This window comes from Pseudoliparis swirei, chromosome 18 (genome assembly GCF_029220125.1).
Source record: "Pseudoliparis swirei isolate HS2019 ecotype Mariana Trench chromosome 18, NWPU_hadal_v1, whole genome shotgun sequence".
NCBI classification, from domain to species: Eukaryota; Metazoa; Chordata; class Actinopteri; order Perciformes; family Liparidae; genus Pseudoliparis; species Pseudoliparis swirei.
This window is the reverse complement of record NC_079405.1, coordinates 4,148,043-4,161,319: the sequence shown is the minus strand read 5'-3', so window position 1 is coordinate 4,161,319 and position 13,277 is coordinate 4,148,043. Positions and strand designations below refer to the sequence as shown.

At 44.1% G+C, this 13,277-nt stretch overlaps 1 protein-coding gene across 3 annotated transcripts in view; it reads left to right on the top strand.

The window, feature by feature from the left end:
* The first annotated feature begins 591 nt into the window (after positions 1 to 591).
* Positions 592 to 13,277, top strand: part of atrip (ATR interacting protein) — a 19,221-nt gene continuing 6,535 nt past the window's right edge. The window contains exons 1-14 of one of the 3 annotated variants that reach the window (XM_056437145.1): positions 592 to 740; positions 4,047 to 4,381; positions 5,612 to 5,694; positions 6,589 to 6,759; positions 6,839 to 6,951; positions 9,361 to 9,494; positions 9,578 to 9,676; positions 9,789 to 9,894; positions 10,336 to 10,485; positions 10,906 to 11,116; positions 11,728 to 11,781; positions 11,968 to 12,143; positions 12,552 to 12,688; positions 12,782 to 12,873. In XM_056437145.1, coding sequence (XP_056293120.1) covers positions 4,048 to 4,381; positions 5,612 to 5,694; positions 6,589 to 6,759; positions 6,839 to 6,951; positions 9,361 to 9,494; positions 9,578 to 9,676; positions 9,789 to 9,894; positions 10,336 to 10,485; positions 10,906 to 11,116; positions 11,728 to 11,781; positions 11,968 to 12,143; positions 12,552 to 12,688; positions 12,782 to 12,873 — 1,860 coding nt within the window. In that variant the 5' untranslated portion in view covers positions 592 to 740; position 4,047. Of the gene's footprint in view, positions 741 to 2,809; positions 3,030 to 4,046; positions 4,382 to 5,611; positions 5,695 to 6,588; positions 6,760 to 6,838; positions 6,952 to 9,360; positions 9,495 to 9,577; positions 9,677 to 9,788; positions 9,895 to 10,335; positions 10,486 to 10,905; positions 11,117 to 11,727; positions 11,782 to 11,967; positions 12,144 to 12,551; positions 12,689 to 12,781; positions 12,874 to 13,277 lie in introns of those variants that run through there. The other 2 variants (XM_056437146.1, XM_056437144.1) reach the window with 2 other exon arrangements.

Here is a 13,277-nt window from a genome sequence, read left to right as displayed (position 1 = left end):
TCATCTGCTTCTTCGGCGCCTCTATCCTCGCCCCTCCCCCTCCTTCTCAGCTCCCGGTTTTACCATCCTGCACACACACACACACACACACACACACACACACGCAATTATGTATGCGTGCAGCTCTGCAAACATAAAAATATGCGCAGGCTGACACAGTGTATTCCGAGAGAGGGAAACACACGCAGTCACTCGGCGAGGAAGGCGTCCGATTGGCGGCCTGTTCGGGGTCATCGGCCAATCGGATGCAGCGGTCTCCCTCTGGGTGTCTTCCTCTCCGGCTGAAACGCCTCGTGAAGCCTCGGCGTGTGCAGGAGGAAGCCTCTGCTGCAGTGATACACACCGCAACAGAGGAAACACGCCACCCAGCCGCGCATGTCTTAGGGATATTCGTCCAGGAATCTCCAGGAGACGCAGCGCAAGGTGTGCTGGGAAATGTAGTCCCCCCGTGTGTACGGGGGGGGGGGGCTTCAGCCTGGAGGTCCTGGAGGCTTCAGACTGGGTCACAGATTGGGGGAGAATTTGAGTCCGCACTAAGTGATTTACAAATAAAGAGAGGGACCCAAACTGAAAGAGAGCAGAGGACCGCTAGACCCTGTGTGGACCACGAAACTACCTGAAGGAGCCGGCAACCTATTGGACTAGTAAACAAACAAACATACAAACAAAAATGCTATGATGTCCAGAGGCTACATCTCAAGCTTTTCTTCTTCTTACAGGACACACGTGTGCACATGAGGGTGAGACGCACCACAGAGCATTTACCTTCATGGGAGATTCTAGCGTACTTTATTGTTTAAAAAATCCCGTTAGCTTGCGTTTACTCCAGACTTTGATTCAGGCATCAAACCAAAAACCTGTTCTTAAAATAAAACATTGATTCGAGATGAGGGAACAGGAAATGCAAAATATGTTCCTCATTCCCGAGGTTCAGGACTCGTTCCTGCACTCCAGGAAGTTTACACTCTCGAGTTGAACTTGTTGTTTTTGAACTCAGTGACTCCCAATTGACAAAGATTTATATCTTAAAGACACAATAATATATTGAGAAATGAAATATATGAGAGCTCTGCAGTAACACACACGCACACACACACACACACACACACACACACACACACACACACACACACACACACACACACACACACACACACACACGTATGTAGGCTCCCTTCCTTCTGATTCACACAGTGAACCCGCTTTGACTGTTTGGTTGTTATGGCAACCGACTCGCTTGCCAAATGTGTGTGTGTGTGTGTGTGTGTGTGTGTGTGTGTGCCTGTGTGTGTGTGTGTGTGTCACTTTCCTTATTAAATTAATTATCTTTTGAAGACATGAATTGCTGAATCTGTGCATACTTGCGTGATGCTGCGATGCTGCAGATGTTCGTGATGATTGTGTGTGTGTTGCTGATGATGATGATGATGATGATGATGATGGTGATGAAGATCTGGATGCCTGTCGCTGAGTTTTGCCATTTTTGTACTGAAGTACGGAGGCGGAAAGAATGAGAGAGAGAGAGGGAGAGTGTGCATGTGTCAGTGTTACACACACACACATATACACACACACACACACACACACACATATACACACACACACACACATACACACACACACTGAAGAGCCTCGGCTGCGACACACAGACCTGTCTGTGTCTAAAAATGGAAACACACACTTGCTGTTGCTGAGAAGCCCCCAGAAGCTTCTATATGTGGATGGTGTGCGCTCAGTGATTCATGATAACATGCATCCGCCTGCAGAATAGCGTGGGGAGGGAAACTGTGGCCGCTTATTATATTCCCAACATGGCGGATGTTCTGAGGGAACAGTTGATTCACAAAATCCAGCCATTGAAGCTGCTTTGTAACATAATATGGTTATAGGATCTTTACGATCCAGCTGAGACCCCAAGAAGGTATCTGGAAGCCTCTGGTCATGAAATAATCCCACACATTGAAACCACAGCCTCGTTTTACACTTCATTTGTAGGCCTATAAACAATGTGTAGTGAGCTTTAGAGATGTTGTTATAGGTTTTGTTAGCTGGCACATTCCTTGGTCAATATTTGTACACATACCTAAACGGACTCTTTCATTATAAAAATGAATATATTATGCATATTTTGTGAAATATATTTTTAATTTTTATTTATGTTTCTTGACAGCTGTGCTTGATTTTTAAAATATTTTATTTTCTCTTACTATGTTTATTGTTATTCACCGAAATACCAAATGTATGCATATGTGTACACATATACATATATATATTTATATATATGTATGTGTGTATATGTATATATATACTGTATATATATGTGTGTGTCCATATACATATATATATGTGTGTGTGTGTGTATATATGTATGTAGATGAATGTGTCTGTATATGTATGTATATGTATATATATATATATATATATATATATATATATATATATATATATGTATTCAAAGCAGAATCCACCAAATTCAGTTCATTTCTATTAAATCTTGCGGAGGATAAACAAAGAATTCTCCTAAAATAGAACTAAGGAGCTTTGTTGATAATAAATAGAGAATAAACCTGTAACAAATGAAGGAGTGATAATATACACGCACACACTTAGACAGGAGATCTTTTCTTATGCGCGTTTCGTACAGTTTGTCTCTAACAGGGGCCCGTACAGCAACCAGGCCAGTGCACGGTCGCCTGTGATTGGTCCGTCTGTCTCAGCGGTGCTGTGATTGGTCCGCCTGTCAGAGCACTGGTGTGATTGGTCAGATTGTCAGCGGCACGGCAGCGGGAGGAGGGGAACTTGTATCCTCGTTTCACGTTGTTCCGCAGCGGAGCCCGGCTCACCTTCCTCGCCTTTTAATTCAGTTTAATGGAGTTTAATGTAGTATTCATGACGTGTTACCGGACAGTTACAAAGAGTCGTGACGTAGTGAGCTGTAGTAGCTTAGCAGGCCAACTTGTCATTGGAAGTACAGGTAGTTTTCTTTTTAGCTAACCAAACGGCTAACAGGGACGACACCTGGACACAAGGTAACAGCGACAGAAACTAGACACCTAACAGCTAGTTAGTGAACTAGTTACTCGCTAGTTTAGAAGTCTAACTTCAGTACCTTTTGGTTTGATGTACCACAAAGCAGTTGTAACACTTTAAAAGACACGTTTTCATTCTTGCTTTCCATTGACTGAACTCTTCAGAGCTCCTTCCTTCAAAGCAGAATCCACCGGATTCAGTTAATTTCTATAAAAGCAGCTTGTTAATGATGAACACAGATTTGTCCTAAAGTTGTACGAGTCAAACCTGTGTAACCAGAACCTAGAACTAAGGAGCTTTGTTGAGAGTAGCTTTCATAATAGTGGAGAATAAACATGTAACATGAAGGAGGGACAATCTGGAGGAGCCATGCTGTGTTATGTGAATCACGTCTTAATCTTTTGGTTTTCTTTATTAATTGGTTGTCTTTCAAAAAGAGCAGAATTATTGTATTGTGTATCCACACACAATATACTCTGAACTTGTTTTAATAGATTTGCTTTGTGTTTATAATGATCACGGTAATGTGTGTGTTGTGACAGACGAATGATTTTGTCATGTCATACATTTCAAATAAAAGAATAAAGTAACATTCATAACCTTTTATGAAGAGTAATAGACAGGGTTCGTACGGTCATGGAAAACCTGGAAAAATGGCCATTTCCAGGCCTGTAAAAGTCATGGAAAAAACTTAAATCAAAGTTTTGGAAAAGTCATGGAAATTTGTTATAATCACATCATTTACTCCGAGTTTGAAATAATTAATATATTTTTTAAAGAAAGACGCTCAAAATATAAGGCGGCGTACGTTCTCAATATGCAACATTTTCTAAATTTTTCATGTTTATGCCGAGATTTCTGTTTGGTCATGGACATTTGGGTTAAAGTAGATTAATAGATGGCACTTATTCTTAATCATAAGAATACGAGCATAAGTGTTCCTATTACTTTGACTATATATCAAAACTGTACAATCTTTAGCCACTTTCAGTCTACTTCCTCTTGGTCCCCCACAGGATGAACTGCCCCCCCACCAAGCGCCTTCGGGGCCTGGACCAGGACGCCGTGGCGGCCTTCGATAACCCGTTTGGAGACGACGACGACTTCACCCAGGACGACCTGGATGAGATCGACACCATTGCCTCGCAGGCCATCACCGCGGTCGCCGCACCCGGGCTCGGGACGAAACCAGGACCCAAACCGACGGAGCCGGCCCGCGGGTCCGACTGGCCGCAGTGGGCAGGGCAGAGCAAATGTGTGAGCAGAGCCACAGCCAATCAGAGCAGCGAGAACGCGTTTGGGCTCAGCAGCAACCGAGGGAACGCTGGGTTGCCGGGCAGAGAGCCGCTCGGTGAGTTCAGAACCGATCGGCGACAGTTTAACCGTGTTGTAGGAAAGATTGTTAAAGTTTTAGATGAAAGCAGAAGAGAAAACAGAGTATCTTTATTCTTCCACTGGCATCAAATGTGCCGACACATGGTTTAAACAATCATCTAAAAACACACAGTTTCTCTTTCCTGGAGTAAAACATAATGAAACTGTGAAATCCATCTAATCTGATCCTGTTAAATATCTTCTTCATCACATTAATAAAACTAGAACGGGCACTCTTTAGAGCGCATACCTTCACATATCACAAGATTGGGCATTGAATTATGAACATGTTGGCATTAGTTGCATGCCAATTGGATATAAATTGACCGAGCTATGGTAAAAAGAAGATTTTGACCTTTTCATAACCTTGACATTGACCTTTGACCCGATTGATCCCAAAATCGAATCAAATGGTCCCCGGATAATAATCAATCATCCCACCAAATTTCATGCCATTCGGTTTAATACTTTTTGAGTTATGCGAGTAACACGCATACAAATAAATAAATAAATACACGGCGATCAAAATATAATATAATATATTTTCAATGCGAAGGTAATAACAATGTTGGGTCGTTTCCTCTGTATGTGACCAAGAGAAAATGTGTGTTTGGAACATGCACATTGGTGTAAACGGCTGCCTTTTGTCTGTTGGGAGATAGAATGTATTCACCCAGAGATTTTCAATGTCTTCTCAAATTTAATAAGAAGAATAAAAATAGGATGGATTCACACCACAACGTTTTAGTTCAGTTTCTAACGAGAAGCAGTACAGAATAATAAAAGACATGTGGAGTGATGTGTAAATGCGACTCGAGCACAGTCGAGATGTGACGAGAGCAGATGGAAGTCCAGACTCGTTTGTTGAAGGTGGAAATGTTTCACATCGGAAGTAAAATCGTGAATCCATGAATGTAAAGAAAATACAGACGGGATGAAAAAGAAGAGCTTGCAGGAAGAAATAATAAAAACGTACCGAGGGAGCCGTCGCTGTGAGTCGTTGCAGGAAACGACACACCTGGGGAACTTGTAATTTTGTGTTGAACGTGTTGACAAAGCTGTTGTGTGTGTGTGTGTGTGTGTGTGTGTGTGTGTGTGTGTGTGTGTGTGTGTGTGTGTGTGTGTGTGTGTGTGTGTGTGTGTGTGTGTGTGTGTGTGTGTGTGTGTGTGTGTGTGTGTGTGTGTGTGTGTGTGCGTGTGTGTTCAGGGAACCGGCAGCAGCGCTGTGGGTCGGACAGAGAAGACTCCCACAGTCTGCTGGAGGCTCAGCATGCAGAGCTCAAGAGGAAGGTGAGACTCACCGGCTTCTTTATACAACCGTTCATAAAACATCCATCAGGGCGTCACAGACAGGGTTCCTACGGTCATGGAAAACCTGGAAAAGTCATGGAATTTTTTAAATGGTCATTTCCAGGCCTGGAGAAGTCATGGAAAAAACTTAAATCATAAAAGTTTTGGAAAAGTCACGGAAATGTGTTATAATCACGTCATTTACGCAGAGTTTGAAATAATTAATATATTTTTTAAAGAAAGACGCTCAAAATATAAGCCGGCGATAGCTTTCAATACGCAACATTTTCTACAGTTTTCATGTTTATACTGAGATTTTAGTTTGGTCGTGGAAATTTGGTTTAAAGTCCTGGAAATCCACCGGTCAACATGTGTAAGAACCCTGCACAGAAGAGAGCGACAACGAGACTTCTGCGAGAGATTCCAGCGTGATTCAGTTGTAATTTATTAGTTTTCTGTGGCTTGATATTTCGGGATGAGATAACACATCCATACCACGGGAACTTCCTGTGAAGCCGTCGCAACACAAAGCGAGAAGAGCGAAACTATAAAAACTGTAAAATAACAATGACTCGGTGTAAGAAACGGGAGACGTAGAATACACTGAAGACCGGTGTTACCCTCAAACTTAATTTGGTCGTATATCTTTTCAAACGCTCTCATTCTACTCGTTTGTTATTGATCTGAAAGCGTATAAACTATTTAAAGTCTCTTTCTTTTTGCGTAACTATCCAGGGGCCTTTTAGCCGACTCAATTAATGTGGACTCGTCCGACACGGATGACGCGTCGATGTCACCGCGGTTCGATATCAAATGAAGTCGGTGCCTCGTCTCGGCTGAGAGCGGACGGCTATAAACACACGCCTGTCCTGGTGAATGTTTACCTTTCATCAGCTGAAGGAGGTGGAGGAGGAGATCGTGTTGAAGAGCGGGGAGATCCGGGTCCTCAGGGACTCTCTGAGAGGAGCTCAGCAGGAGAAGGAGACCCAGAGGCAGAACCAGATCCTGCAGGAGACCCAGAGGCAGAGAGAGCAGAGCGACAAGGAGAAGGAGCTCAACAAGAAGGTGGGGAACACACACACACACACACACAGTACACATCATTCTCAGAATAACACCATGATGTCATGTTCTCTGTGGTCAGGTTCTGTCTTTGAAGTCAGAGCTGCAGTTTAAAGAAGCCGAGATCAACGAGATGAAGACCAAACTTCACAGTTCAGACAAACCCAAGATGGCCTCTCCGCTGCCGAGAAACAGGTCAGACGTCAATATTACCATCATAACATGATAATCAATGGTAATCTATGAAGTGTTGTTGTTACCTTCGCATTGAAAATGCCGGAAGGTTATGTTTTGATCGCCATTTATTTATTTATTTGTATGCGTGTTATTCGCAAAACTCAAAAAGTATTGAACCGAATCACATGAAATTTGGTGGGATGATTGTTTATTATCCGGGGACCAGTTGATTAGATTTTGGGATCGATCGGGTCAAAGGTCAAGGTCAAAGGTCATGAACAGGTCAAATCTTCTTGAATCACATGGAATTTGGTGGGATGAATGGTTGTTATCCGGGGACAATTTTGATTCGATTTTGGGATCAATCGGGTCAAAGGTCAAGGTCAAGGTCATGGAAAGGTCAAATTCTTTTTTTTACCAGAGCACGATACATTTTTGTCCAATTGGCATGCAACTAATGCCAACATGTTCATAATTCAATGCCCAATCTTGTGATATGCGAAGGTATGCGCTCTACCGAGTGCCCGTTCTAGTTTATTTATTTATTTGTATGCGTGTTATTCGCAGAACTCAAAAAATATTGAACCGAATCGCATGAAATTTGGTGGGATGATTGTTTATTATCCGGGGACCAGTTGATTAGATTTTGGGATCGATCGGGTCAAAGGTCAAGGTCAAAGGTCATGAACAGGTCAAAATCTTCTTGAATCGCATGAAATTTGGTGGGATGATTGGTTATTATCCGGGGACCATTTGATTAGATTTTGGGATCAATCGGGTCAAAGGTCAAGGTCATGGAAAGGTCAAAATCTTTTTTTTACCATATATAGCACGATACATTTTTGTCCAATTGGCATGCAACTAATGCCAAAATGTTCATAATTCAATGCCCAATCTTGTGATATGCGAAGGTATGCGCTCTACCGAGTGCCCGTTCTAGTTTATGTATTTATTTATTTATTTGTATGCGTGTTATTCGCATAACACAAAAAGTATTAAACCGAATCACATGAAATTTGGTGGGATGATTGGTTATTATCCGGGGACCATTTGATTAGATTTTGGCATCAATCGGGTCAAAGGTCAAGGTCATGAAAAGGTCCAAATCTTCTTTTTACCATAGCGCGGTCAATTTTTATCCAATTGGCATGCAACTAATGCCAACATGTTCATAATTCAATGCCCAATCTTGTGATATGTGAAGGTATGCGCTCTACCGAGTGCCCGTTCTAGTTTATTTATGTTTTATATCATTGTAAACTAAATTTCTCTGGGTTGGACAAAACAACATTTATTGATGTCACATTGAGTTCATGGTAGATAGTCTATACTATATACATCCTAGAGAATTAGGGATGCACAATGTTCATCAGTCTGATACATTATCGGACAATAGGAGGAAATGCATATTTTATATTCCTATAATTCATTCATAGACAATAAATGGAGGCAATAGATTTATGCTCAATTGTTTGTGTTTTATACGTTGATGTGTGATTTGAAGCACCGTACAAATACACCTCACAAATGTATTTATTTTAAAATATGCATATTCACTGTTTTCTTTGACATAACCACCGTTTTGATCACGTAAAGCGTGGATTTAATTATTATGTTTAATTGGCACCTCCATTTGTTCGTTGACTCCAGGGACGTGAAGCAGAGTTCAGCTCGTAGTTATCATGTCCATCATCCATGTGACGCTGATATATCCACCATCCAGCAGCCCTGAAGCCCCGCCCCCACCGCTGCACAGGGCGCTGTTTGCTTGTTATGTTTTGATCGCTGTGTATTTATTTATTTATTTGTATGCGTGTTACTCGCATAACTCAAAAATAATTAAACCGAATCGCATGAAATTTGGTGGGATGATTGGTTATTATCCGGGGACCATTTGATTAGATTTTGGGATTGATCGGGTCAAAGGTCAAGGTCATGAAAAGGTCAACATCTTCTTTTTACCATACCACGGTCAATTTATATCCAATTGGCATGCAACTAATGCCAAAATGTTCATAATTCAATGCCCAATCTTGTGATATGCGAAGGTGATATTCTAGTTTATTAAGTGTATTAATGGTTATTGATCGTCCAAATTGCATTTAATTGAACATTACAAGGTTGTTTAGAAGCCTTTATTTTGTATGACGTATTTAAGACCTTTGAAATTTCTCAGCATTTATTTTTTAATTTGTGGGTAAACATTTACCAGAAAGAAACGAAGAAATTAATATTGAAAGAGTCAGCTGTTATTGTTTTTTGTTGTTTTAACAACAGTGACATCAGAGTTGGCTCTTTCGGGGCTATTGGATGTTAAATTATCCAACTTTGTTCTCTACATCTTATCATTTCTGTGAAAGTATCGTAAATGATTTGTCCTCCACTCGTCTCTCATCTGACCGTCTGCTCTCTCTCTTCTCCTCTCAGTCCTAAAGTGCTCGGCTGTCTCGCCCAGCTGCATCACGGGAGCGGCGGCAGCTCGCCGTCTCCGACAGGAAACGGCTTCATCACCAAGGAGACGTTTGGCGCTCACGTTCCCTCCAGAGCGGCGCGGAGAGACGGTGGGTCACGTGACGAAGATGGCGGAACAACGGGCGCGCTGAGGACCGGACGATTGACGGGTGTGTTTTTGTGTGCGTGGCAGCAGAAAGAGGCGGGACCAGCAGCAGATCTGGTGACAAACAGGAAGTGTCTCGACCGGACCCCTTCCTGTCCGTCAGACCTGCTCACCTGCAGCACCCAGGTGAGTCTGCAGAGCGGCGGCATGAGAGTTAATGCAAGTAAATCGCCTTGAATTTATACTTTAGGCTGAGCGGAGATCTCGATGTTTAGTGTGTGTGTGTGTGTGTGTCCAGGTGGCGTCCTGCTGGGGTTGCTGCTGCAGCAGCCGTTGTCTCCCAGCAGCCTCGGCCTGTCTCACCTGCTCTCTATGAGTCTGAGTGACATCCACCTGACGTCCAGGTAAACACCCGGCGCTGTAACCGTGACGACGTGGCGGCGATTGGAGCACAATATAAATGTGTATGATGCAGCGCTGTCGGAGGTGTTTGCAATTGTGACTTGAATTAATATTAGCGTCACCCATGACGCACACCAGACCTCCTTGAGACTTTTAATCAAATGTCATTGTGTCGCCGTCACGGCAACGCCGGCCGTACCACCGGACGCAGCCACTTCATCTCAGTCACCGCATGGGGGCGCCAAATCCACCAACACTCAAATCTTCAAATCAAAATCAAAAATGTCTTTGGATAATAGATCTGAGTAACACAAATGGACTCGAGTCGTAGGACTGGCCGTCGTCTCAACAGCAGTAGCCGTGGTGGTTGTAGCGCGACTAGCTCCCAGGAGCTGAGCAGTTTTAAAATATTAATATAACTGTGTTGAATGTTGTGATTCCAGCAAGTCTGCGGATTTTCTGCTCCGGTCCGATGCCGCTGTGGGCGTCGGTGCCGCTCCCAGGGCGACTCTGAGTCCTCTCCAGAGTCTGGCTGTAACCGGACTCAACATGCTGAGTCAGAACCGACCGGCGGCCGGCAGCAGGAACAAAAGGTGGAGCGAGACGCCGCGATCTGTTGAACCGTCACTCACTTTAGACACGTGCCTCACTGAATAATCCAGAAGACGCCACAGTGGAAGATGAACGGTTCTGTGGACTGCAGCGCCCTCTTGTGGCCACGCTGAGAAAGACCACATGGCGAAAACACATGAAGGCCATGTGTTGATATAGATACAAGATATCAGGCCTGTAACACACTTTAAATGCCACAACAAATAACGTGGTATAGACCAGCTGGTGTTTTATGGACCAAGATGCAACAGGATTTGTTAATTTGCATTTTTATACCTACATTTAAACTGAAAGATTTGCAATAAACATCAAACTATGCACCTCAGAGCAGTTAAAGAACCACCGACGCAGATGTCGAGTGTGATTTGGGCGACTCACATTCCTCTTCGCTGTGTGTGTAGGTCGTGTCCCGGAGCCGTCCTCTTCCTCCCGCTGTTGGAGCTCCACCTGTCTCGACTCAGTCAGGCTCTGGACTCGCTGCGCTCCGTCTCCGGTTCAAACTCCGCCGGACTGGGGAGACTGGACGAGGCGGGTGCTGCTGGTTTCAGCGTGGAGGACGTGGGCCTGGCTGCCCTGAGGCTCCTCTACCTGTTGGTGGCCCACAGTGACGAGGTGATGCTCACAAGCCAAGCTTTCACCCTGATGTACAGACATTTAAATCATGCCAACTCCATCACAACGTCCATCTCTGTTGCGCCTGTATCTCTCTGAATGACACGATGAACTCATGTTCCCCAATAGAGACGAACACCTTATACTGCAGTTTAAATGAATGAAAACAACTTCACTGAAATCCCAAGTTCAGGGTTCGTACGGTCATGGAAAACCTGGAAAAGTCATGGAATTTTAAAATGGTCATTTCCAGGCCTGGAAAAGTCCTGGAAAAAAACTTAAATCATAAAAAATTTGGAAAAGTCATGGAAATGTGTTATCACATGTTCATTTACGCCGAGTTTGAAATAATTAATGTTTTTTTTATAGAAAAACACTCAAAATATAAGCCGGCGTACGATCTCTACACGCAACAATGTTCCACAATTTTCATGTTTTCACCGAGATTTCAGTTTGGTCGTGGGAATTTGGTTTAAAGTCATGAAAAAGTCATGAAAATCCATCGGTCAAAATGTGTAAGAACCCTGCCAGTAGACCTGCAGCACTGGTTCGTTCTTTCCTCGTTTACATGTAACCTGACAGTCGACGTCTCTTCTTCATTTGTGCCCCAGGTGGTGGAAGCTGTGCTGACCAAAGAGAATCAGAGCCGAGTTACAGACGTGAAGGTACAGAAACAAACGCACCGACGGACTCCAGTTAGACGCTATGAACTTTGTCTCCTCCCCTTTATTTAATTAGATAGAGTTTATCTCGGAGTCCTAAGTGTATCATGTTATTATGATCAACATGTGTCACTGTAAATACTCAAATAATCCCATGACCCCCCCCCCCCTCCCCCCCTCGGCTCTCAGACGGAACACTCTGCTGCAGGTGTGGCTCTGTGCTCCCAGAATGCCTTGCTGCAGTCGGTGCTGCGGCTGTGTGAAGCGGGCCTCGCCGTTGGTTCTCAGATTGAGGAGCTGGTCCTCGATGCCATGAAGACTCTGTGTGTCCTCATCCAGAGGACGCCGCACACGCACGCCGACAGGTACCAAGACGTGGGGGACGGCCGACATGTTTGCTAATAAGACAATTGTAAAAATAATAATAATGTAAACACTAATTTAACTTTTGTTTTTAAAACTTAATTGAAAGTTGAAGTTAAAATCGTCCTTCGGGTGAACGAGGCAATTATGTTGTCTGAAAGGAACCAATTAGAAAAACTACACGTTGGCTTCAAGTAAAATGTTACCAAAGTGTGCGAGAGCGAGAGAGAGAGAGCGAGAGAGAGAGAGCGTGAGAGAGAGAGAGAAACATAAATAACTGCTGAAGTCCGACCAACAGAACATGAACAGAGAACCCAGTTCTCCGTTTATCACTCGATGAACAACTGAAGGATGACTCGGGGCTCGCTGGGTGTTGCCGGGTAACTGTTGACTCGTCTGTTCGCCCTCAGGTTGCAGTGTGTGTTGCAGGTGGTGTGTGCGTGTTTGTCGGCCGACTGCAGGTTGCAGACGGTGTCGGGATGCGTGTCCGTCCTCAGGTCCGTGTCCGACCACCCGACCCTGGCCCGGCAGCTCTGCTCTCAGCACGGTGAGCGTTCACCTCCATCGTTTCACCTCCACGGCTTCAAATGATGAGACGATGAACCTGAAGGCAGCCGAGTCTCATTGGTGTTTCCCTCAGACCCGTGTGTCTTCCTCAAGCTGTTCCAGTTCATCAGAACCAGAACAGACAACCGAGCCACACACACAGACTGGGTTCTGCTGGACCTGCAGGTAACACACACACACACACACACACACAAACACGCACGCACGCACACACTCTTTTCTCTCTCTCTCACTGTCACTCTCTCTCACTGTCACTCTCTCTCTCTCACTGTCACTCTCTCTCACTGTCACTCTCTCTCACTGTCTCTCTCTCTCTCTCTCTCTCTCACTGTCACTCTCTCTCTCTCACTGTCACTCTCTCTCTCTCTCTCTCTCTCACTGTCACTCTCTCTCTCACTGTCTCTCTCTCTCTCACTGTCTCTCTCTCACTCACTGTCACTCTCTCTCTCTCTCTCTCTCTCTCTCTCTCTCTCCCTCTGGAGGGAGCTGCTCACGATCGAGAGCGTGGTGAGGGCAAATGTTTGGTAATCTTTCTCAAACTTAACACATTTTGTCTTTCATTTTTCACT